General features: G+C 36.9%; 1 protein-coding gene and 1 pseudogene across 4 annotated transcripts in view; one reads left to right on the top strand and one right to left on the bottom strand.

Annotated features, from left to right (window-relative positions):
* POLK (DNA polymerase kappa) overlaps positions 1-25124 on the top strand; it is a 61958-nt gene that overhangs the window by 5684 nt on the left and 31150 nt on the right. For all 3 annotated transcript variants that reach the window (XM_081131802.1, XM_081131801.1, XM_081131800.1), the window contains exon 2: positions 19720-19892. In XM_081131802.1, coding sequence (XP_080987928.1) covers positions 19758-19892 — 135 coding nt within the window. In that variant the 5' untranslated portion in view covers positions 19720-19757. The remainder of the gene's footprint in view (positions 1-19719; positions 19893-25124) is intronic.
* Positions 12226-13519, bottom strand: LOC308554927 (myc box-dependent-interacting protein 1 pseudogene; annotated as a pseudogene). The gene has a single exon. The product of its transcript is annotated as a myc box-dependent-interacting protein 1 pseudogene (transcript).

The raw sequence follows: 25124 nt of genomic DNA, 5'->3' as shown, positions 1-25124 counted from the left end.
TTTTCAAAATATAAACATATATGTGGAGAGAGACAGAGATACTATTTATACCATTGTATAAACTGCATTTTAAATTTAACAGCTCAGGAGGAACTGTGCAATTTTCTATCGCCTCATTCCTCCCCTTCTCTGCATTACTATTGTTTATATGTATTGTGTCTTACTATTGCCTGTGACTGTTTTCCCTCTTCTATTCCTCCTCTACCATAGCAATAGTTGGCAGCAGTGATGGAACAGTAGAGGAAGGAACAGGTAAGAAATAGAAGCTGGGAGAAAAATAAGCTATAATGGAACCTTCATAACATACCATACGTCCTGTTTTACTTGACTCACAGTGATAGAGAAGAGAAGCTAATGTTATGCCTGGTAATAATTCTGACTTCAATCCTGTTTCCCACCTCAGTTTCCAAGTACCCCTAATATTCTTACCATTTTTCCAGGCCCTGTGATTTGTGTTTATATTCTGGTCTCAAATCTAGACTTGATTTCCTACATCCTGGCCTCATGTTTTTATTTTCCTCCAAGGGGAATAATTATGATTTTAAATGGTTAGTGACATTAATTTAGGTTATCCATTTTATGGAGATGGGTATTTAAGTAGGCATGGCCAATATTGCTTGCTTGCTTTTTCTTTGTTGTTTCTAATCACCAACACTCTTTTTAGATCTAGAGACTCTTTAATTACTATTAGTTATTATTATTGTATTATGCTCATCCTGCTAGGTCTTATTCTGTTACTTAATCCATAAGGTGACTTTGCATATATATCTTAGACTCCCTTGTGTGTTGATTTTTACCATTTAACTCTCCAAGGACAATTTATACCTTAATGCACTGCATATAGTTACTTAGGAATATATTATATCCCACAGAAAGTTCTAACATTTGGCAATAAGACAGTGGTTTCAGAAAAAGAATTTCAAAGAGCATGTAGGCTACCCTTTTATTCTGTTTCCTGCTCTGTAGAGGAAAGCCAAGCTAGGTGTGTTCCAAGCAGAAATATTCTTTCTTACTGTTGAATAAAATTGAAATTGTATTCCATTATCTTTTATTTATATATATTTGGTTTCATGGGGTAAAAACTTGTCAGGGGTAAGTGTTTCTTAGGTTTCACTCTAAGGGTAAAAACTCCTTTAAACAGTACACAGTATACATCTATGATAGATGAACAGTGATATCAGTGTCCACTCTGCATGTATGCATTTTCTTTTCATTTTTCCCCCAAGTTTTTGAATCTCTTTTAACTTCTGCTGATACATTGAGAAATTATTTTGTTAATACGTTAAAGTCATACTGTATAAAGCAGTGTAGTTTTTTTAAGTATTAGTGGACTCTTATGATAGTTATTTGATAAATGTGTCTTGCTTCCTCTTTTTCTTTATAGCCCTTTCATTGTTTCACTTTTGCTCTAATTTCAGATCCTCCTCCTCTTAGTCGAGTAAGCTGAAAAATGTTGTTATAGAACAGATACGTTGCTATAGTTGGTTGATGATTGAAGGAAAGCTGTAGGAATTGCAATTAACAAGGCCTAGGAGAAAAATCACTAGCATGGTAAAAATTAATGAGAAACTGAAGAACCAGTTTCCATCATAGCTTTTTGTAAGAAAAAAGAACCTACCCAATGTCAAATATTGTTTTAGGTTTCTTACATTTGGTGTTCACTCTTCACACAAATCCTGGAGGATAGGCAGTATCCTTATTTTGAGTATAAAGAAATAAAGGTTCAAAGAAGTTAAATAAGTTGCCGTTAGTTAGTGAATAGTTGAATCCAGTCTTTTGAACTTCAGAGGCTTATAGTATGTACTTTTAATACATATAAAATTGATTTTAGACTAAAAAACCCAAACTATCCTAAAATGATATCCTAAAACATTTGAGCATCTGTTAGTGCCAGATTACATTCTAGTATGTTGCATAGTTTTTCTTTAGTTTGACAATTTTCCTAAAAGAAAATTCATCCACATACATTTTTAAGCTGCAATAATAGCTTATTATGTAGCCAGTTTACAGTTTTATTTTTGGTAACCATCATAATATGTGTGCTAGCAAATCTATGTTCTAATTACCCATTAATAATTTAAGTGATTTCTGGAGCCTTTTGCAGTTTTCCTTTTGTCTAATGTTGATAAAGGAATTATTTTTTGTTTGTTTGTTTTTAATCCTCACCCAAGGATATGTTTTTATTGATTTTAGAGAGGGAGGAAAGGGGAGAGAGAGAGAAACATAGATGTGAGAGAGAAACATTGATCAGTTGCCTCCCGTACATGTCCTGACTGGGGATCAAACACAAAACCTTTTGGTGTACTGGACAACGCTCCAGTCATCTGAGTTACCCGGCCAGGGCAGTAATTATGTTTTGTTTGTTTTAAATATATTTTTATTGATTTCAGAGAGAGGGAAGGAGAGGGAGAGAGAGAGAAACATCAGTGATGAGTCATTGATCGGCTGCCTCCTGCATGCCCCCTGCTGGGGATCAAAGAAGTTAAATGTGTGTGTGTATATATATATATATAATCCTCACCTGAGGATATTTTTTCCATTGTTTTTCAGAGAGAGTGGAAGGGAGAGAGAGAAATCTATGTAAGAGACACATCGACTGGTTGCCTCCCACACTAGGCCATGGCCAGGGATGGAGCCTGCAACTGAGGTATGTGCCCTTGGCCAAATCGAATCTTGTACCCTTCAGTCTTCAGGCTGACGCTCTAACCACTAAGCCAAACCAGCTAGCGCTAATATTTTTATATTTTTGAGAAGTAACAAAGGGATAGTGAACAACTACTTTATTAGAGAGTGTAATAAAAATTGAAACAGTAAATTAAATTTTATTCCATATTTCCCTAAAATAGGTAATGTCCTTTTAAAGAACTAGCTGCTCATCAACTTTTATACGTGATCCTAAAACTAAAGGCTCCAGATTTAATATGCCTCTTTAATCTAGCTTATCATTACTTATGGCTGTTTGTCTTGCACTTATGTTGTCAAAATGCAATAACATTGAAAACTTTGACATAACCTGTTCAAGAGAAGGCAACCATTTTCTTCCTCTGTAATTACAAAACATTTTTATTTTTATATTTACAAACACCAGTTGGAATTATAAATCCAATGAAGTTTTCTACATTTCTACATCACCTATTCCCTTCGTATTCCTTTGTATATACATCTACATAAACATTTGCTTACTTACAAACTGTTTTAAGTAACCTTTAGTGCACAAATATCACAAAGGATGAAAGAACACTGTCATACATCCTGTTAGCAAAACGGGGTGTTCCAAGTTGTTGCAAAGTACTCTGTGATGAAGTTCTTCCTGTTGAATGACTAATTGGATGGGAAATGCCATATTTGCTTTCTTTTCTTAAAAATGCAGTGTTTATTCATTGATTCTGTTTTTAAAAAAATTTTTTTTTATTGATTCTAGAAAGAGAAAAGGAGGGGGTAGAGAGATAGAGAGAAACATCGATGGGCTGCCTCCTGCATGCCCCCTCCTGGGGATTGAGTCAGCAACCTGGGCATGTGCCTTGACCAGGAATTGAACCAGTGACCTCCTGGTTCATACGTCGATGCTCAACCACTGAACCACACCATTCTTTTTTAAAATTTTTAATGTTTTTATTGATTTCAGAGAGAGGAAGGGAAAGGGAGAGAGATCGAAACATCAGTGATGAGAGAGTCATTGATCGGCTGCCTCCTGCATGCTCCCTACTGGGGATTGAGCCTGCAATCTGGGCTTGTTCCCTGACTGGGAATCAAGCCGCGATCTCCTTAATCATAGGTCGACACTCAACCACTGAGCCACTCAGGTCGGGCTACTCATTGATTCTTGAGTGTCAGAAAATATATTTGAATTATCTGAAAATTCATAGTCTGAGATTTGGCTTATATGGTCAGTTTCACCATCATTATAGTTTTTGCAATCATCTAATTTGTCTAATAATATGAAATTCTTCTGTCGATTTTCTTCTCTTTGCTGGTATGAAAAATTCAGAACTCTCAACTATGTTTAACAACAACAACAACAACCAAAAAGTGCCTGCAAAAATGGTTTCTCTATACTTCTCTTACACTTTCTTTCAAAGATATGATACTGTGGGCAAACACAGTAAGAAAACTGAAGGGTGATGTAATAGTGATGATTTATTTTGCTACTAGATCATCTGTTATTTCATTTTATTATTCTGTCTTTTAGCTTAACTCTTAAAAATAATTGATGAGTAATGATTACATAATTCCTAGGATGATAAAATAGATCCATACAGAAATTTTGCAAGATGGAATGAATTTTATTCTGTTAAAAAAATGAATAAATTGGGTTTTCTTTTGTTATTTGCAAGATTTCTAAGAAAAAATAAAATATGAAACATTAATGCTTACAAATGAAGTTGCTCAAAGAAACTCAAAAACTAAAATTGGGTCTAATAGATCCTTGTGGTACACCAGAGGTTAATGTAAACTACATTTCTTAATTTTATTCCATAGCCAAACCTGAACTAGTTTGTATTTCCTTCTATCTCAGGTGAAAGGGTTAGCCATTGGAATTCATTTCAAAATAATAATTTGATCAAATAAGAAACTTATCTTGAAGATCAAAGCACAATTTATTAATTACTAGTTCATTTATCTTTGCTTAATCCGGTGAAACTTTTGCATTAAAAAATAGATGTATATAGAAGAAAATGTAGGCAACAAAATCTCAGACATCTCACTTAGCAGAGTTTTCACTGGTACATTGCCTAGAGCAAGAGAAACAAAGGAAAAAATACACAAATGGGACTACATCAAAGTAAAAAGCTCCTGTACAGGAAAAGAAACCAGCATCAAAATGAAAAGGGAACTCACTGTATGAGAGAACGTATTTACCAGTGACACATCTGATAAGGGGGTAATTTCAAAAATACATAACGTACTCATACAACTCAACAAAAGGAAGACAGACAATCCAACTAAAAAAATGGGCAGAGGACCTGAATAGATACTTCAACAAAGAGGACATGCAAATGGCCAAAGACATGAAAAAATACTCAAGATTGCTAATCATCAGAGAGATGCAAATTAAGATAACAGTGAAGTACCACCAGAATGGCTACCGTCAAATCAACAAACAGCAAGTGCTGGCCATTATGTAGAGAAAAAGGAACCCTAGTACACTGCTGGTGGGAATGCAGACTGGTGCAGCTACTATGGAAAACAGTGTGGTGTTTCCTCAAAAAATCAAAAATGGAACTGCCATTTGACCCAGTGATCCCACTTCTTGGAATATATCCTAAGAATCACGAAACACCAACCAGAAAGAATATATGCACTTCTATGTTCATAGCAGCATTATTTACAATAGCCAAGATCTGGAAACAGCTCAAGTGCCCATCAGCAGATGAGTGGGTAAAAAAGCTGTGGTACATTTACACCAGGGAGCATTATGCAGCTGTAAAAAGGGATCTATTACCCTTTGAGACAACATGGAGGGACCTGGAGATTATTATGCTAAGTGAAATAAGACAGAGAGAGACAAATATTACGTGATCTCACTTATATGTGGAATCTAATGAACAAAATAAACTGATAAATAAAATAGAACCAGAGACATGGAACAGACTGATGAATCTCAGAGGGAAGGAGGTCGGGGGTTGGAGTGGTGGAAGAGATTAACCAAAGAACTTATATGCATTGTCTGCAGACACAGACAATAGAGTGGAGAAGGCCTGTGGTGAGGGAGGTGGGAACTGGGCGGAGGGGGGCAATGAGGGAAAATAAAGGGGGACATCTGTAATACTCTCAACAATAAAGATAAAAAAACATGTTTCTCAAAAATGATGTCTGAGGAGTGAAAAACACTCCAAGAAGCAGTGGGACTGCCTCTGGTTTATATCGTTCTTAAATTTTCTCATCAGTTTGCTCGAATATGTACAGAATAAGTTATTTAAACCAGGCAATATTTTTATGGTTATGGCTATAACTATAAGTAAGAGTTATTAATCTCTGTTTTTTATTATTAAATTCAATATGTAACTTTGATTTAAAAAAAACAAAAAAAACCAAACATGTTTCTATCTCTCCCTCTCTCTGAAATCAATAAAGATATATTTTTTAAAAAGATAAAAAAAATGATGAATAAAATTCATGTATAAAGTATATAATAATTTGCCCGTTGGGACATCTGAATAGGCCATTTTTGTTAGAAATACCTAAAATAACAATTTTTAATTTTTTTAAATAAGAAAAGCATGGCTATCGTGTAGATCCCACTATTGCAAGCATTAGAACCGTACTTTATAAATCACAATGTGAGATAATCATCCAAAACCAACTGAAGTCAAGAGGATCAGTGACTGACATGTAGTAATATTTACTTTAGCCCCCAAGCAGATGTGAAAAGGTATGTGCAGGTAAAGAAATACTGGTGAACTTCAGAGACAAAGGCCTTCTTCAAAAAGACCTCTGCTGCTTTCTAGGGATTGTTGCTAGTTTTTTATGGAATGAGAACCCAAACTTTGTGATTAAGATTAGTATAGTGCTTGATATTGCACATAGAAGTTAAAAGAGGTACATAATTTAAACAGCTTTTTTAGGCCATATTCTTGAAAAAGGAATTGGGAATTTTTGAAGCCTTGGAAAGCTTTCATTTTCTTCCTTATTTGGGGGTATTTTGGAAAAATAGAAAAACGTTAAAATATATGCAACATGAGGGTAGGAGGGGATGAGGAAGGCAGCCCTGCTGCATGTCAGGGACAGACAAAACCTTCAGACCTTTAAAAGGACTGGTGAAGAGGAAGCAGGAGTCAAGTGTTCACAGAGAATACAGGAACCTGGTCTAGCTCTGTCCTTTGAAGGAGAGGATGTGCCTAGGCACGTCATGGTCAGACTGTGGAAAAACAAAGATTAGATAAAAACTTGAAAGCAGTCAGAAGAAATTGACATCACGTATGGGGAACAACAATTTGAAAGATCATGGTCTTAACAGAAATAACAAGGTTAGAAAACAGTAGGGCACATATATTTTACTACTATATATACTTTATTGGGATAATATCTAAATTTGTGAGTAATCATGAAGAATAAATGAGAGAATACTTCTTAAGCATTTAGTACATGCCTGGCATATAGTACATTTTTAGAAAATGCTGATTATCATTAATCATATATATTTTTAGCAAAGTAACCAACCTTTGTGGAATATTTTTTATTTTCATGTTTTATTTTTTTCTAACTTTAGAGAAAAGTATCTAATTTTTAAAGTTTTTATTTACTTTTTCCAACTGTACCATGAAAAAGGAAGAAACCACTGACAGTATTGTAAAAGAGGAGTCACTTTTGCTGCTACTTTCACTTGTACAAAGACAAGATTTAGGAAGCTCTTGTTTTCAGGAAAAAAAATCTTCCGTTTTGGGTATAATCCTTTCCCTTTATTTTCTGTTTTGCTTTAGGCAGAAGTATAGGGCTTTTTAAATTATCGATTTTTATTTAAGTCATTAGATAAGGCAATGCCTGGTAAAAATGAGCTGTTTGTTTTAGATGCCATGACTATTGAAGAAATTGCCCTTCAGATCTGCAGTTGATCCCCAAATATATTTTTCTTCGCGCCATCTTTCTCACATTTCAGGATACTCGAAAAACCCTCATCTATAAATGTTTCTTTAAAAAGTTCATGGTTTTTAGAAAAGTCTGAATGAACATCATATTTTCATAACTTTATTTTAGTTCCTTGTCATTGTTTCATATTTTCATTTGAAAACTTCTTAGGCTTTTAGAGAGTTTTCAAAATCTTGATGTCATTTAAAACTAAATTTAGACGTAAGTTGTGCTTTTTATTACAGTAATATATAATATTTTATCATCATTCATACAACTTTTATGTTACTTCCATTATCAGTCAACAAAACAACTATTCTGTCTTTTTTGATAAGATATAAATAATTTTCTGTTTTACCTTTTTTGTATTTATAGTAAGTGTGATGGCTTTGAAGCCAGACCTGAAATACAGTCCCAAATTTGTAGACCTTATCTAAGGTACCTTCTAAATCCGCATCCTAGTTTCCTCATCTCTTACAAAGATTAAATAGAATAATGCAAGTAAAACAATCTAAGATCCCTGTTAGCTTTTACAGTTATTGCATTTAAAAATGCTTAACTGAGGTGTCACCATTAATTTTATTCCTTTCTGTATATAATCTGCCCATCATTCATTCATTCAACATACATTTATTAAATAACAGGTTCGGTGGCCTAGCACTGTACTAGTTTTTGCTCTCTTGAAATCTGTATTTTAGTTGAAGAAAAACCCATTGGCATAAAAGTTGTTCAGTTGATCAATTTATTAGTATGTTTTAAATTTTCATCTTTATTCAAATGAAAACAATAATCTTGAGTATACAGTTTTATAGCAGTGCTACTTAAAATGTGGTCTGCAGACCAGCCCCGACCTGTAATGAGATAATTACAGAATTTGAGAGTAAGCTAAAATTTACTATCTCACAGTTTCCATGGGTCAAGGATCCCAGCTGTTTAACAGGGTTCCTCTGGCTTATAAGGTAGAGGTCCAACTGTCATCCAGGCTTCAGTCTTATCTAAAAACTTGACTGAAGGAGGATCTATCCACTTCCCCAAGCTCATGCTCACATGGTCTTCCTCTCAGGCCTGCCTCACAGGGCAGCTGGCTTCCCCAGATGAGTAATCCAAGTAAGAATGAGAGCATCTAAGATGGAAGTCACATTCTTTTATAACTGAATTTTAGGCATGACATCTCATCACTTCTGCTGTATTCTATTTGTAAGAAGTGAGTCAATTACATTAGTATTTCTTTCTCGTACTTTTTTCTTAGCTTTCCTGGCATCTGTGAGTATTATTAAAGGTAATTCTTTTAGTAGTATTAGGAAATGCATAGTTCATTTGTAGATTAAAATTTTGTTTCTTAGTGTGCTTGGCAGTATAGAAATGAATGCTTTGTATGCTGGAAGCTACTGTCAACTTTTGACCAATTTTCGTAATGCTATAACATGTGCAGATTTAATAACAGGGTCAGTTTATCCTAATAAGTTACTGGCATTGGGCAAGTAGTTTTGGCATAAAGATTAAGATTAATTTAGGTTTTGTAAATATGCTAATTCCATTATGGTTTAAAATTCTGAAATCTGATAAATTTAAGCTATTTAATAAAGACAGATGCTTAATTTTAACCTTTTAGAAATGATAGTCACATAGCAGGAAGACAGATTTTAAGTCCCAAAACTAGGTTGCTATTCTTAGCTCAACGTTTTACGTAAGGGAGATAATAAGCTATAATGTCTAATCTCTGTTGAAATAAATGGATGTTGTCTTTAGGATCTACTAGACTCTCTTTGAGGCCTGGTTAGGAAGGTAGAGAGATTGACAACAGTTATTATATTGGAAATCAAAAAGTAAAGTTCCACAAGGAAATCAGGCATGGGATTCATTTTCTGATTTTTTAAAGAAAATTATGGCATTCTCCAGAGACAGAGGTGCATATTACTTACCTGTGAAGGTTCTGTAATACCAAGTGCATTTTTAGATTAAGGGATTAAAATTATCTTAATATAAGCATTTGCCAGGTATGTACATTTTAAAAATATGCATGTTCTAAACTAGAGTTCTAGAAATTTTCTTAGGGATGTTCTGGGATTTAATTTAAAACTTTACTCTGAGAACTTGATTTATTCTTAGAACTATATTAATTTGACCTTTTTACATTAAAAATGTGTACATTTGTTAGGCTTATTAATGTATAGTATTTCTGTACATATTCTAGACAGTAATATATGTCATTTTTAAATCACTCATGCCAAACACATTATGTCGCTGCAGTCATACAGTTAAGCATTATGAGATCAAACTCAACTTTAGATGTTAATGTTGAAATTTCATGTGTATGTCTAGACTTGGTTACCTTAATATTGTATTCATTGACTTGAAGTAAACTAAAGTTTAACTGCTTGGTACCTTGACTTGAATTTTAGGATCATGTCAATGGTAAACCCTTAAAAAGCCTTGTTGAATAATCTCTTGTTGGTTTCCTGAGTTCCACAAGATCTGAGGTGGGGGTTGTGAGGGATGGGGCAGCACCAGTCATTTGCTCTTTCTTACTCCTTGAAGTTACACCTAACATTTTGTGTGTGTGTGTGTGTGTGTGTATGTGTGTGTGTGTGTGTGTGGTGAGTGATTTTTTTCCCTTGTCATTTATTTAGTAATGATGATTTTTCTATTACTTCTCAGTCAATTACATGCTTACGTTTGCAGCCAGGCCTGTAGGCTTAGTCACATTTTAGAGAAATAAGTAAGAATGTAAGTGAGAGGAGAGAATCCAAATTGTTGTGTGCTTACTATGTATTTACTGTACTAGGGGGCTCTTACATATTAAACATTTAATCCTCAACAACCCTGGAAAGTAAGACTTACAGACCAGGAGAACAAGATTCATAGACCTTGAAATCACATAAATTGCCCAAGAAGACACAGCTAATTAACTTTCAGAGTTCAAATTTAAATCCAGGACTATCTGGCTACAAAACGTGTACTCTTTGCACTATATCAAAATGCCTCTTGAAACTGAACTCTTTATTAAGTCTGTAGGTTAAAAATAAGCAGTTAGCATATGTAGGTCTCATTAAGGAAAGAATAGATATCAGTGAATCTGGACTGCTTTTCCTTTTATGGGTTAATAGTTCCGTTTAGCTAACATAAATCATTTATTGTGTAACAGATGATAGTTTAATAAGCTATCCTAGCTCAGTGTTTTGCAAGATTTTTTTAACCCATGCTCCCTTTCACAAACCTTCTTTTAATGTTAGTTGAAATTTCAAAACAAATATCACTAATATAAATCATTATTCCCCCCTTACCCCAGTTATAACATATAAACCTGGGAAGAGGAGAAATGATTTCATCGATCAAAAATAAATGCTTTTGCTAATTTAATGTAAATTACAAATGTTGTTTGTTACCCGATGCTCTTCTATATCATATCTGTTTAAATATCTTTTCATAACACAGTGTTAATAATAGTTTATAAATGGATCGTAAATGTTTTAAAACCAAAGTTCTTTGGACAGAGTATGAGCTCAAAAAAGCCAGATGATTACGGAGTTTTGATTTATTAGGGCCAGGGGGAGATGTGTGGTGTGTTAAATCGTTTTCAATCACTCCAAAATCACAACTTCTTGCTGCTGTGTTTTTATTGCACCCCCCATCCCCCATGCTTGACAAATTCTGGAGTAGTAGTTTCTGCATGTTTAATTTTTTGTTTCTGATTTTGGATAAGGCATTGGATAAGATTGGTAAAAAACATAACTAACAACTTTCAGAACCTGACTTCTTATGGAAACCACCTTTTAAAATTCACCAATAGTAAACAACAGTTATCTGGAAATTATCAATGCAGTCTTGGAGTTGGTAACCATTTCACTGTGTTGGATATCAGCGTTCACTTAGATATTTCTTTTACTGTTCCTTTTTTTTTGAGTGGTTTTGTCAAGGTTTTTTTGTTTTATTTTGTTTTGAATACTGTAAGATTTATTTTCAAACAGCACACAGAGACTGTCTTTGTGGCAGGGCCAGGCTAGGCAGTTGTCTGTGTCCCAAAGTGTCTGGAGAGACTGGACCCTACCCACAGCAGCTGCCAGGAAAGGAGGACCCTTGCCCAGGTGGCTCAGCCAAAGCTTTAGGCAAGCATGGTAATGCTGCAGCCCCTATGCCCCACCCTTGGGCTGGGCACACAAGTGGTTGCCGACACCCAAAGGGCACTGGCAGGGGTAGGGGCAGCAAGGAACTCCACTAGGGGATACAGCAGCTTCAGGAACACTGGTGATTCCACCAAACTTTTGAAAGCAAGCTCTTTGGAAAACAACCTAATCTTTGGGAGAACACCTCTTTACTTAGGTCTCTCCTCTGATTTCCCTTTGCTTTCCAAAAGTTTAAAAACACATACATTTTTGCCCCGGCTGGTGTGGCTCAGTGGCTAGAGCGTTGCCAGTGCACTGAAGGGTCTTGGGTTTGATTCCCAGTTAAGGGCACGTGCCTGGGTTGCAGTTTCAATCCCGGCTAGTTCAATCCTGGCCAGGTTCAGGGCAAGGCAACCAATCGATGTGTCTCTCTGACATCGATGTTTCTCTCTCCCCCCTTCCCTTCTTTCCACTCTCTCTAAAAATCAATGGAAAAAATATCCTTGGGTGAGGGTTAACAAAACAAACGAAAAACACATTTTTCAGAAAGTGTTCCTCACACACCCAGAAAGCTGCACCAGGTGTTGCCCTCACTGAACCTGAAGTTCTCAGGGAAGACACCCTGGCATTTATCCAACTCCTGTGCTGGTTCCAGTCGCTCTCCTTCACCCCCATGAGCCAGCCTTCATCCTGTCTTCACGATTCTGGAAGGGGATCACCAGCACCACGTCCCCAGCCTTGAGCTGCAGCTGGTCTGTGTCAGTGGTCATGTAGTCATGCGGGCCATGTAGCCCGCCCCTTTAACATGAACCCCAGGGGCAGGTGCAAGCCCGCAGCCCCCTACGCTCCTGCACAGTGCCATTCACAGCTGCTGAGGTCTCCACTATGCAGGCAGAGAGCTGGAGGTTATTTCACTTGCTGCCGTCCCCCGGGTCCCTGGGCTGCAGCGGCAGGTTGAGTCCCACATGCCATTCTGAGGTCTCTGCTGTTTCAAACCCAGACTTGGGGAGAGCAGCCCCAGGGGTGGCCCCACTGGCCAGTTCCAGCTCATGGTTGACTCATCTCAGGTGGTGGCAGGGAGCCGTCAGCTGTAGCCCACCAGCTCTTGTTCCCTTTTGCGGGGTCCTTGTCCCTGGGCTGGGCCTTGACTGTGAAGGTGTTGCTCCCATGCTGCTTCTCCAGGCTACCCAGCACATCGTTGAGGTTCTGGTTGAGCTCACTCATCTTGTGGAAGTTTTCCTCTGTGCCTGCGGTGCTCTGAAACGTGTTGAAGTAGAAGCCTACATGGCTGCTCCACAGGGAGGACAGCTCCTCCTGCAGGTCCACATCTCCTCAGACACCTGGGCTTTGATGAGTTCCTCCTCGGCCTTGGCACTTTTGGCTTCAGCCTTCTTTTTGGCCGTGTGGAGGGACTGGTAATGGTGCCGGACACTGTCCAGCCCACCAGCACCTGCCCTCGCCTGGCAATGCCCACTTGATGTCAGGGAGCTGGTCCTGGGCCGTGTGCATGGTTGGCAGCACCTGGGCCGCAGCTTCTGGTGGTGAGTTGTTCTCTGCTTTGTCCCTGCCAGGCCAGTGGGCTCATACCCTTCCTGCAGACACTTGTTCAGCTTCTTGAGGGCCTCCTGCATGGCTCTGACCGAGGTCAGGTGTGTCCCGTAAGCCTTTTGCAGCCCGGTGTTCTCAGTTAGCTGCTTGTTGAAATTACGGACACTGTTCAAACTGCTCATCCTTTGTCTCGTCGACCTTCCCCAGTTTCTGGAGGACCTCCTGTGTGCGGGTGAGCTGCTTCTGTACGCTGATGGCCATCTTCCCCGCCATCCCCCCTGGCTGCCCATCTCTGCCACCATGCCTTGGTCTTCACCAGGTGTCGGGAGCCAAGCTTCCAGCCCCAGCCCCCTGCTCTCGCCGCGCGCTAGGTAGCCTAGCCAACTGGCAGAGCAGACCCACACATTTCTAAGGAATTAGGAGAATCAAAGAAATGCAAGTTGCGATTAACTTTCCCTTTTCTGTAGGCTATTATGCTTTTACATTAGTGATAAAACATATATGAAGAAATTTAGGAGAGCTGTACAGCACTCTTCAAACAAAGATTTAAGGAAAAGTTTGAGATTTTACTTAAGGTTTCATTTGCTAAGGGTTAGGTTGTGAAAGTTCTTTAAACTTCTGCCATGACTTTTGGAGCTATAAGAAACCTAAGAAATCAGCAGCAGTGGACCAAGAAGTGATATAAACATTAGGACGCAGAAAAACTGGAGCAGTTTGTCAGGGGCGGTAAATGAAAGTATCATTTTTCCAAGATAGGGAAATAAAATAATATCTTATACAACCCTTTCTGTACAATTTATTAAATTTTTTCTTAATCCTCGCCCAAAGATATTTTTTCCATTGCTTTTCAGAGAGAATGGAAAGGGGAGAGAGAAAGAGAGAGAACCATTGATGTGTCACACCGATTGGTTGCCTCTTGGCACATGCCTGACCAGGGCTGGGGATGGAGCCTGCAACCGAGGTGCATGCCCTTGGCTGGAATCAAACCTGGAACCCTTCAGTCTGCGGGCAGATACTCTAACCACTGAGCCAAACCGGCTAGGGCTGTTAAATTTATTTTTTAAAATATTTTCCTTCCAGTAATGTAGGACACAACACAGTATAGTGATAAATAGTAGAATAGCTCAAGTTTCTAATTGTAGTGTACCCCTCTCTTATTATCCTGGCTTCTTATGTAATTTATATTAAAATGGTAACATTTGAGATTGTAAAACTGAAAAAATAATTCCAGTACCAAAAAAGGTGCTATAGAAGAATCCTTTCCTGCTTTTCTAAGAACATATGTATTCAACTACCCTTTAAGCCTTGTGCACCTTACTGTGTAATTAAACTAAAACAAAAGTAGTCTGTTCATTATCACTTCTATGTAAGTAAATATTTTTGCTGACTTGACCTAGTACCCAAAGAAAGAACCTCTTAGTGTAACTCCTTTGTGTTAATGAATCAACATATTTTTATAAGAAATGAAACTTGAGAAAAGAAATTTTTAAGTCAGACATTAATTTGAAAATGACTACTATAAATTAGGGTAGTATTTTTTATTGTATTTAAATTTAGATAGCAAAAAGAAGATATAATCACAATCTGAAATTTTGTGCTGGGTGCTTAATCTGTTCAAACAAACAGTAAATATTTGAACATCTGGGGGGGGTTAAAAAATATTTGTTTTTAAAACCTCTACAGGTTTTCTGGGGGATTATTTGGCTTGGTTATTTATAACATGGTAGAAATAGGAAGCAGGCCCCACCTAGGAAATTCCTCCTGTTTAGCTTCTCCTCCTCCTCCGCTTCCCATCTCCTTTCTTTTCCTGCTCCACTCCCTCTCTCTCTCTTATTAGTATATATTGTATGTTTCCTGGTAGATTAATTCTAGGTGACTTTGGTCAGTATGCTAAGTGCTTGTGATATTGTTTGTGTGCTTTTTCTTCCATAGGTAGGCAGAACCCTACCACCTAAAAACTTCTTCCTTAGAATCCCTTCTGAGAAATTCTAATTTTCCATCCTTACTACCACCAAAAACATTGGTTGGCCTTATATTTTTTAAGTGGTAACCTGAATAGTCAGTGGTAGAATCACACTGGGAAGAATTTGAATGTTTCCAGAGAAAATGTGTTTTTAAACAATATGTTAAACCACAAGAACCCAGAGTTCTTTCCTTTGAACTGTGCATTACTGTTTTTGCTCTTGAGTTGAAGTGAAAGAGATTATTCTGTAATGTCAAGCAATAAAAAATATTTGGCCATTTTCTTTTTCAAAAAAATTTTGTTTATAAAGTCAGTTATATCCATTCACAGACCTTGGAGCTTTATATGTGATAGTGCATAGTGATCACAGGACAACTACTTCTTTGGAGGCAAAACAAACAAAATTCATCTGTATGATCTGTGAACTTTGGCATTTTGTCAAGGATGCCTACAGTGTACCCTGTTCCCTTATATTGTCTCTTTATCTTAAAGAGCAGGAAGTAGGACAAATGATTATCAAGCTCTGAAAATTTGCTTAACTTAAAAATAACTATTGAATTTATCATGTAGCAGACACCATACTAATGCCTGACTTTATGTGTTGCCCTCCTAAACTCATTTGAAGCAGTATTAAATCTCACTTCCCAGAAAAATGTGGAAAATCTTCATTTTTGGGGATATTATGTAATTATCTCTGCTAGAAGCTCCCCCTTTAATTTATGGATTTCTAGATAAAGAAACTCAGAACTAATGGGAATAACAGAGATAGTAGGACTAATGAGGGATTTTAGAAATTTGAAAATAACAGAAATACTAAATAATAAAAACAAAATCAGGCTTACCACAGTGACATAAATGAGAGTACCAGAAGGAACTGATAGGGACCCAAGTATACTAAAACTTAGAATGCTATTTATTACCTTTCTTTAATAATTTTTCTTAGATTTAGATATAACTGGGAAGTATTTAAAGAAATTAAATTTAACAAAGCCACTTAATTTCCCAAAGAATAAATATAAGCTAGAATCCTTTGAATATTAATAGAGCCTAGCGAGCATTCTATTATGTCAATTCAAAGTATTCTTATATTTTAATTTTTTGTTTGTTACCCTCCCCTGAGGATATTTTTTCCATTTCTTTTCAGAGAGAATAGAATGGAGGGGGGACGGGGAGAGAGAGGGAGGGAGAAACATCGATGTGAGAGAGACACATCTACTGGTTGCCTCCTGCATGTGCCCCAATGGGGCGGGGAGTGAACCTGCAAGCCAGGTACATGCATTTGACTGGGAATCAAATCTGTGACCCTTTGGTGTTCAGTCCATCACTCTAACCACTGATACACACTGGCCAGGGCAAAATTTTCTTATATTTTAATACAGGTCCCAAAAGCTTTAGTAAACCAATTTAACCATTAAGTGTTTTAGGAAAATAGGGTTGTAAAATTGAGGTTTTTTAGGCTCATTTACTTGTGCTTATATGTTAATGTTGAAATAAGGAAAAACTACAAATATTTTAAAATTAACTTCAGAAAAGCAGTTTTTCTCCCGATCTTTTAATGTAATTATGTGACCTTGCTATGTGGATAAAAGAACGTGAAAATGATATAAACTGAGTATGAGGGTAGACAGGTAACAAGCAACTGGGATCCAGATTCTTAAAGACTTTGGGTTTATTCTCAAGTGATATGGGACGCTATTTTACAGTTTTTAGAGGAGTAACATGACCTGACTTGTGATTTAAAAGAATCATTTGGGCTACTATGTTTATAATTGACTGTAGGAGGAAAGGGGCAGAAACAAGGGACTATTCGAGAGGCTATTGCAATAATCCAGGGAAGAGATAGTAAGGGTAATTCAAACTAGAATGAAAATAATGAGAAGTGGTTAAATTCCAGGTACATTTTGAAAGCAGATCCCACAGGATTTCCTGACAGTTTGGATGTGAGCTCTATGAGAAAGAGCAGGGTCACTACAAGGTTATTTGCATGAACAATTGGAAGGGATTCGAGTTGCCTTCGTCTGAGATGAGGAAGACCAAAACTGGATCTGGTTTAGGGGATAGAGGCATGTGAGTAGATCAGTTTTGGACACATTAAATTTAACATTGGACTGGAGCTACACACTTGGAAGCCGTAGCCTGTAGATGGTAGTAAGCCCATGTCCATGAAACTGGACATAAATTGCCTGGTAACTGAGCATCAACAAACAAGATCGTAACTGAAAACTAACTTTCTAACTATCACAACTTTTCCTGGCTCCAGTGTTGCTGACAGCCCAGTTCTGATCTAATTAAGGACCAAAACCAATTCTTCTCAGAGTTTTTGGCCTAAACAGTGTACCATATATGAAGCAGTAAGCATTCATTAAATATTTATTTCCCTTTCATACATTTCATAATTTAAAGGATAAGTCAATTTAAGTGCAGGATGCCTGGATTGAGCCTCTTCTCTCTTCAGTAGTGTTGGTTTGGGGAAATTATGAATGAATTACATTTATCTGTTTTACTAGAAAATGACAAGTATTTAGATTACTAAAGCATAAGGCAAAATATCAGGTAATATTAGGTTGAATGTGATAATTGAAGAGAAAAAAAATCAAATGATAAAAACAGAAACCAACCTATATTCCCTCGGGCACTGAGGAAAAACATCACTCATGGTTCCTATACTTTGGGGCACATGGAATTACCTGGGCATCTCTTAAGGATACTGGTATTTGTCTCCTACTCCCAGACCTTCTGATATATTTGGTATAGGGTGCAACCGGGGCATCAAGAGTTTCAGAATTTCTACAGGTGAGTCTAATGCACAGCAAAGTTTGAAAACTATTGTCATCTACGCTATTTTTTATAATCCTCACCGGAGGATATTTTTTTCCATTGCTTTTCAAAGAGAGTAGAAGGGGGAAGGAAGGGAGGGGGGAGAGAGAGAAATGTCAATGTGAGAGAGACACATCGATTGGTTGCCTCCCACACCATCCCGACTATGGCTGTGGATCCAGCCTGCAACCGAGGTACATGCCCTTGGCTGGAATCAAAATCTGCAGTCTGACGCTCTAACCACTGAGCCAAACTGGCCAGGGCAATGTACACTATTTTTTTTTCTAATGGAGCTATCACTAATAATCACAGTATTCAAATTCTCTTTCATATATTTCATTCTTTGCTGGTGCCAAAAATGGGAGCAACATTGATAAAAGGTCCTTTTGCAGGCATTATGCCAAGTGAAATAAGACAGACAAAAGAAGACAAATACTATATGATTTCACTTATATGTGGAATCTTTTAAAAAAAAAGTACTGAATTCATAGGTACAGAGAACAGATTGGTGGTTGATGGGGATGGAGAAGCGAAATGGGTAAAGGTGGTCAAATGGTAAAAACTTCCAGTTATAGCCCAGCTGGTGTTGCTCAGTCACAGTTCAATTCCCAGCTGGATCCCCAGAAGGGGGTGTGCAGGAGGCAGACAATTGATGACTCTCTTTCATCATTGATGTTTCTGTCTCTCTCCCTCTCCCTTTGTCCCTCTGAAATCAATAAAAACATAAAAAAAACCCTACCAAACAAACAAAACTTCGAGTTTTAAAATGAATTAAGTCTCAAGAATGTAATGTACAGTGTGGTGACTATAGTTGATACATTTGAAAGTTGCTAAGAGATCTTAAAAGTTCTCATCACAAGAAAAAAAATTGCTATGGTAGCTTCATTAGATTTGAAGAAGACTTGGATTCAGATCACAGCTCTTTTGCTTATTAGCAGAATTATAATGGGCAATTCATTTAACCTTCCTGATATTCCAATTTCTTTCTCCCTAACATGAGAATAACCAAATCTACTGTGTATAGTTATTATAAATAATTTTTAAAGCTACTGTATGTGAAGGTAAATTACAAAGAACTATGTAAAGATATTAAAGAATTATTATTTGAAAGGATTCTCTTAACCTTAAAAGTGAAAAGACATTGTAAAATGTAGTAATTTCCTGAAAGTGAATAGGTTATTATTTTTTCCATATTTTTTCACTGTCATATGAATGGAGCTCTGCATACAGTAGGGAATAAATGCTATTAATTAAACATGTTTAGTAGAGGAAGTGTTGTTTTGTATTTATTTCCTATACCGTATATTAATATGAGAAAAACATGGGAAACTCAGGCCTGGGTTTCAACAGAGATGTTGTCACTTATTAGCAAATTTGTGTCAGTAGACATGGTCTGAGTCTCAAATTTCTTTTCTCTTTATGTTGGGGATAATATTTACCTTTCAGGGCTGCTGTGTGAGGTTCAAGTGTAAAGCACCAAGCACAGTGGTTGGCACAGAGCTTGCAGAAAATGTTAATTCCCTTTTCCCCCCAAGAGTACTATAATGTTGGAATAGTAATTTAAAAAGCCGAATAATGATAATTTCTCAGTAGCTAAAAATTCTTAACCATCATTTTTTATTTCTTTTGCTGATTTCTGTATCATTTTAACTTTTAGGGGTCCACCTCCCCTCCCAGCCCCAATGTTTTGAAAAGCAGTTTTTATTTTGTATGCTTTTTCAGGTGATTAAAAAAAATCATTTTAACATTACATCTACACCATGGATAACACAAAGGAGAAGAATTCCAATTACAAAGATGATCTTCTGCTTAGGATGGGACTTAATGATAATAAAGCCGGGATGGAAGGATTAGATAAAGAGAAAATAAACAAAATTATAATGGAAGCCACAAAGGTATGTTTCTTGTTTCTTTTAATATCCTTAATTTAGTAACATACTTTCCATTTAAATGAAAATCAGTAAGTTTTAAACACTCTTTTTATTATAATTTTAAATATATTAATATATAATATTGTTAAGCTACAAATGGCCATGGGGTAATCTCCTTTCTATTCTGTTGCTCTTGCCATCCAGTTTTGTACTTCATGTATACATAATATGCATGTAAAAGCAAATACAGCATGCATTTTTTTGTACCCATTTTTTAACCCTAGTAGGAGAATACTCTAATTGTTGTGTTTTTTCATTTTGTTTCAGTTAATATAACTTGGAGGTCTTTCTTTATAAGTAATTAAAGATCTTCATTCTTTTTTATGCTACATTTATGGATCTAATATAATTTTTTGAACCATTCAGAATCTAAATTTGTGTCATTGAAAATGACAACTGTCATTTCTAGTTTTTTGTTTTTGTAAATTATACTATAATGAATCACCTTGTATTTTGTAACTTGAAATATGTGCAAGTATAACATAGGAGAGATTCCCAGAAGTGGAATTGTTCCATCAAATGCAGATAGCACAACAGGTATATGCATGTGCAATTTTTACGAATTGCCCAGTTGCCCTCTGTTGTGGTTGTATCAGTTTACATTTCTACTGTCAATATGTGATAGTGTGTATTATCATGCCACAAACGTGCCAACACTGTGTGTTACTGAACTTTTGGATTTGCCAAACTATGGTAACATAGTTTAGTATTCATTTGTGTTTCTCTTATGAAAAGTGAGATTGTGCATCTTTTCTTATGTTTAAAAGCCATTTGTATTTCTTTTTTTACTAACTGCCTCTTCTTAGCCTTTGCACAGTTTTCTGTTGGATTATTGTGTATCTTTTGATTTTGTTCATGGTAGTTTTTCCTGGGCAGAAGTTTTTTGTTTGCTTCTTTTTATGTACTTGAATTAGTCAACTACTTATGGCTTTCTCCAAGATCATGAAAGAACTCTTTCTTTTTTCAACCCAAGCATTTTTTCCCCCGTTGCTTTTCAGAGAGAGTGGAAGGGAGAAAAGGAGAAACATTGATGTGAGAGAGATACACGGACTGGTTGCCTCCCGCATGCACCCCAACTGCGGCTGGGGATCGAGCCTGCAACTGAGGTATGTGCCCTTGGTCGGAGTCGAACACAGTACCTTTCAATCCACAGGTTGACGCTCTAACCACTGAGCCAAACCGGCCAGGGCCATGAAAGAATTCTTTAATAGGTTTTTTCATACGGCTTTTTTCTTCTTCATTCTGGGTTGTAGTAGATTTAAAACAATGACAGTGAAATGTGTGCATCCATACAGAAAGGTGTAAAATTTAAGAGAATATCCTCATTCTTAAGAAATGCATGCTGATATTCATAGCAACTTACTTCTCATGGTTTAGTCAAAAACGGGGAGGAAAGGCCTTGGCCTGTTTGCACAGTGGTTGGAGTGTTGGCCCGCGCACCGGAGGGTCTCAGGTTGGATTCCCAGTCAAGGGCAAGTACCTGGGTGGCAGGTTAGATCCCCAGCCCTGGTCAGGGCACATGCGGGAGGCACCCAATCTATGTCTCCCTCCCTCCCTCCCTCCCTCCCTCCCTCCCTCCCTCCCTCCCTCCCTCCCTCCCTCCCTCCCTCCCTCCCTCCCTCCCTCCCTCTCCTCTCTCCCCTGCCCTCTATTTCCACTCTCTAAAAATCAATGGAAAAAATGTCCTCTGGTGAGGATTAACAAAAAAAAAAAAAGAAAAAAGGAGGGGAGGAGAGAGGCGCGCGCGCGCGCGTGTGTGTGTGTGTGTGTGTGTGTGTGTGTGTGTGTGTGCTCGCGCCCGCGCCCGAGCCCGAGCCCACACCCGCACCCGCATGCGGCTTGGGGAAGAAATCACATGCTGCAGGTGCTTGGGGAAGAAATCACGTGCTGCAGGGTGCTAGCAGCTGCCTTACGGAGACGAGGACGTACCTGTTCATCACACTATTTTTCCAACTTTTAAAGATTTGTAAATTCCAAAATAAAAAGTTGAGGGAAAGAGAATTTAAGTACATAAAACATAGATACAATTTTAAAAGTAAAAGGATTATGAGATGAAATAAGCAAATATAACATACTGACCCTGATTGGATCCTGGTTTAAACAAATATGTTTGAGATATTTAGGTAAATTTGAATATGAAGAGGATACTAGGTAACATTAAGGAATAACTGTTAATTTTACTAGTTATAAAAATGTTATGGTTATTGGGAAAACGGCTTTATTTTTAACAATGCATACTTAAATACTCTATGGAATAGCTAAATGTCATTATATCTGTAATTTAAAACAGTTCACTTAAAAAATCAATGAAGGCAATATGGCAATATGGTAACAGTTGTTACATCTCAGTGATAATTTTATATGTGTGTTTATTGTACTAATCTCTGTTTTTCTATTTGACTCTTCTTAGGAATTTTTATCATAAAAATTTTTTAAAAGAAAAAGAAGAATAAAACCTATACACTTGGTTTTCAGGTTGAGAGATAAAATACTGCAGTTATCCTAGATGTCCCTATCAGATCTTTCTCTCTTCTCTGTGTCCTGGTACCACTTATTAAATAATCTACCCTTTTTCTGCTGATCTGCGGTGCTTTTTCTGACCCACTGGATTACTTCTCTGTTCTTGCATGTGTAGAACAAGTTGGTTTATTGCTCTTTGTTCTTTTTCAAGAGTATCTTGGGTATTCTTGAATCTTTGCTCTTCCATATAAATTACATATATATATATATATACATATATATACTCATAGAAAAAATATAGACATATATCACGTAATGATATATATTATGTGATTAATATATGTTAAAATCATATAAAAGATATACCTTTAGTATATGTGTGTGGGGGGAGAGTTTAAAAATACCTTTTTAAATTGAACTTTCTAATTTTGCTGCTTCATAGCTATTTACTTTTACAAACTTTTATCAGAAAATTTTAAACATACGCTAAATTAGAGAGAATAGTAAACTGAATCCCTTGGTAATTATCACCCAGCATCAACATTTTTATAAATACCATTTCCTCTATCCCACTTACCTCTCCCCTACTGAATTTTGGAGGTAGAGGGTAGAGTATTTAAAATAAATCCTAATAAATTGGACAAATGTAACTTACAATTTTCTAAAACTAACTCAAGAAGATATAGAAAAATCTAATTATACCTATAATAAGGAAATAAATTAATAATTAAAAATCTTTCCACCCCCACCCCCCCCAGAAAAAGAAGAGAAAAAAAGACCAGGTCACTGGTAAATTTTATCTGACATTTAAAGAAGAAATAATACCAATTCTCCACGAGCTCTTCCAGAAAATAAAGTAGGATGGAGCACTTCCCAGCGCATTCTGCGAGGCCAGTATCCCTTTGAAACCAAAGCCAGAGAAGCAGAAGATTATAGGTTATTATAAATGTTAAAAGTTCTCAGCGAAATTGTTGCAAACTGAATGTAACAGTATATAAAAAGAGATTATTATGTACCTTGACCAAGTGGGATTTATCCTAGGAATGCAAGTTTGGTTTAGCATCCAAAAATCAATTAATGTAATGGACCATATTAATAGAATACAGGACAAAAACACATGGTCATCTCAATAGATTCAGAAAAAGCTAAAAACTCTTGAAATAGAAAGGAACTTCCACAGTGTAATAAAGGGCATCTATAAAAACCTGTAGTTGTTGCCCAGCCGGCGTGGCTCAGCGGTTGAGAGTCGACCTAGGATCCAGGTGATCGGGGTTCGATTCCTGATCGGCATATGCCCGGGCTGCAGGCTCCATCCCCAGTTGGGGGCGTGGAGGCCGATCAATGACTCTCTCATTATTGATGTTTCTATCTCTCTCTCTCCCTCTCCTTTCCTCTCTCTGAAATCAATAAAGATATATATATATATATTTAAAAAAAACAAACCTGTAGTTGTCGTCATACTTTGTGGTGAAAGACTAAACATTTTCTCCCTAAAACCAGGAACAAGGCAAGGATGCCCAATCTTAACTATTCTATTCAACAGTTGTTTGGGTTTTTTTAGAGAAAAGCTCTTATGCAAATTTTTTTTTTTTTTTAATATATCTTTATTGATTTCAGAGAGAGGAAGGGAGAGGGAGAGAGAGATAGAAACATCAATGATGAGAGAGTCATTGATCGGCTGCCTCCTGCACGCCCCCGACTGGGGATCGAGCCCGCAACCCGGGCATGCGCCCTGACTGAGAATCGAACCCCAATCGCCTGGATCCTAGGTCGACGCTCAACCTCTGAGCCATGCCTGGCCGGGCTGTTCAACAGTCTTGAAAGCTCTAGCCAGTGTAGTCAGGCAATAAAAAGAAATAAAAGGCATCTAGGTTGGAAAGGAAGAAATAAAGCTCTCTTTGCAGATGATATGATCTTATATATAGAAAATTCTAAGGAATTTCAAAAGGAATGCAATACTTGTATCCTGAAAATTACCAAAAAAAAAAAATGCTGAGAGACATTAAAGATCTAAAAGTGGAGCAGTATTCCATGTTCAAGGATGAGAAGACTAATGTTGTTAAGGCAGTTCAACCCAAACTGACCTATACATTCAATATTATCCCTCATCAAAATTCCAGGGGCTTGCTGCGGAAATTGACAAGCAGATCCTAAAATTTACATGGCAATGAAAACAACTAAAATAGCCAAAATGGTTTTGAACAAACATGGAGGTGTTTGACGTTCCTATTTCAAAACTTACTCTTACGCTAGAGTCATCAAGACAGTATGGCTAGACAGTATAAGGCTGGACATATAGAACAATGAAGAGGAATTGTGTCCAGAAATAAATCTTTATCGTTTACTGATTTTTGACAAAAGTAGCAAGGCAAAAGGATAGTCTATTCAAACAAATGATTCTGGGACTACTGGATATCCACATGTGTAAAAAGATGAACTTAAGTTCTCACCTCATATTATACTCAAAAAATGAACTCAATAGACTTAATTGTTAGAACTCAAGCAATAAAGCTTTTAGAAGAGAGGAGAAAATCTTTGAGACCTTTGGTTAGGCAAACATTTCTTAGATACAATACCAAAAGCACAGTCAATAAAAAAAAAGTTGACAAATTGGACCTCCCCAAATATCAAAAAGTTTGCACTTCTCAAGACACCATTTAAAAATAAAAATATAGCCCTAGCTGGTTTGGCTCAGTGGATAGAGCATTGGCCTGCAGCCTGAAGGTGTCCCGGGTT

Source organism: Miniopterus schreibersii, assembly GCF_964146895.1.
Source record: "Miniopterus schreibersii genome assembly, chromosome: 3".
In the NCBI taxonomy this organism is placed as follows: Eukaryota; Metazoa; Chordata; class Mammalia; order Chiroptera; family Miniopteridae; genus Miniopterus; species Miniopterus schreibersii.
The sequence above is the reverse complement of the archived record's forward strand: the minus strand, read 5'-3'. Positions and strand labels throughout refer to the sequence as shown.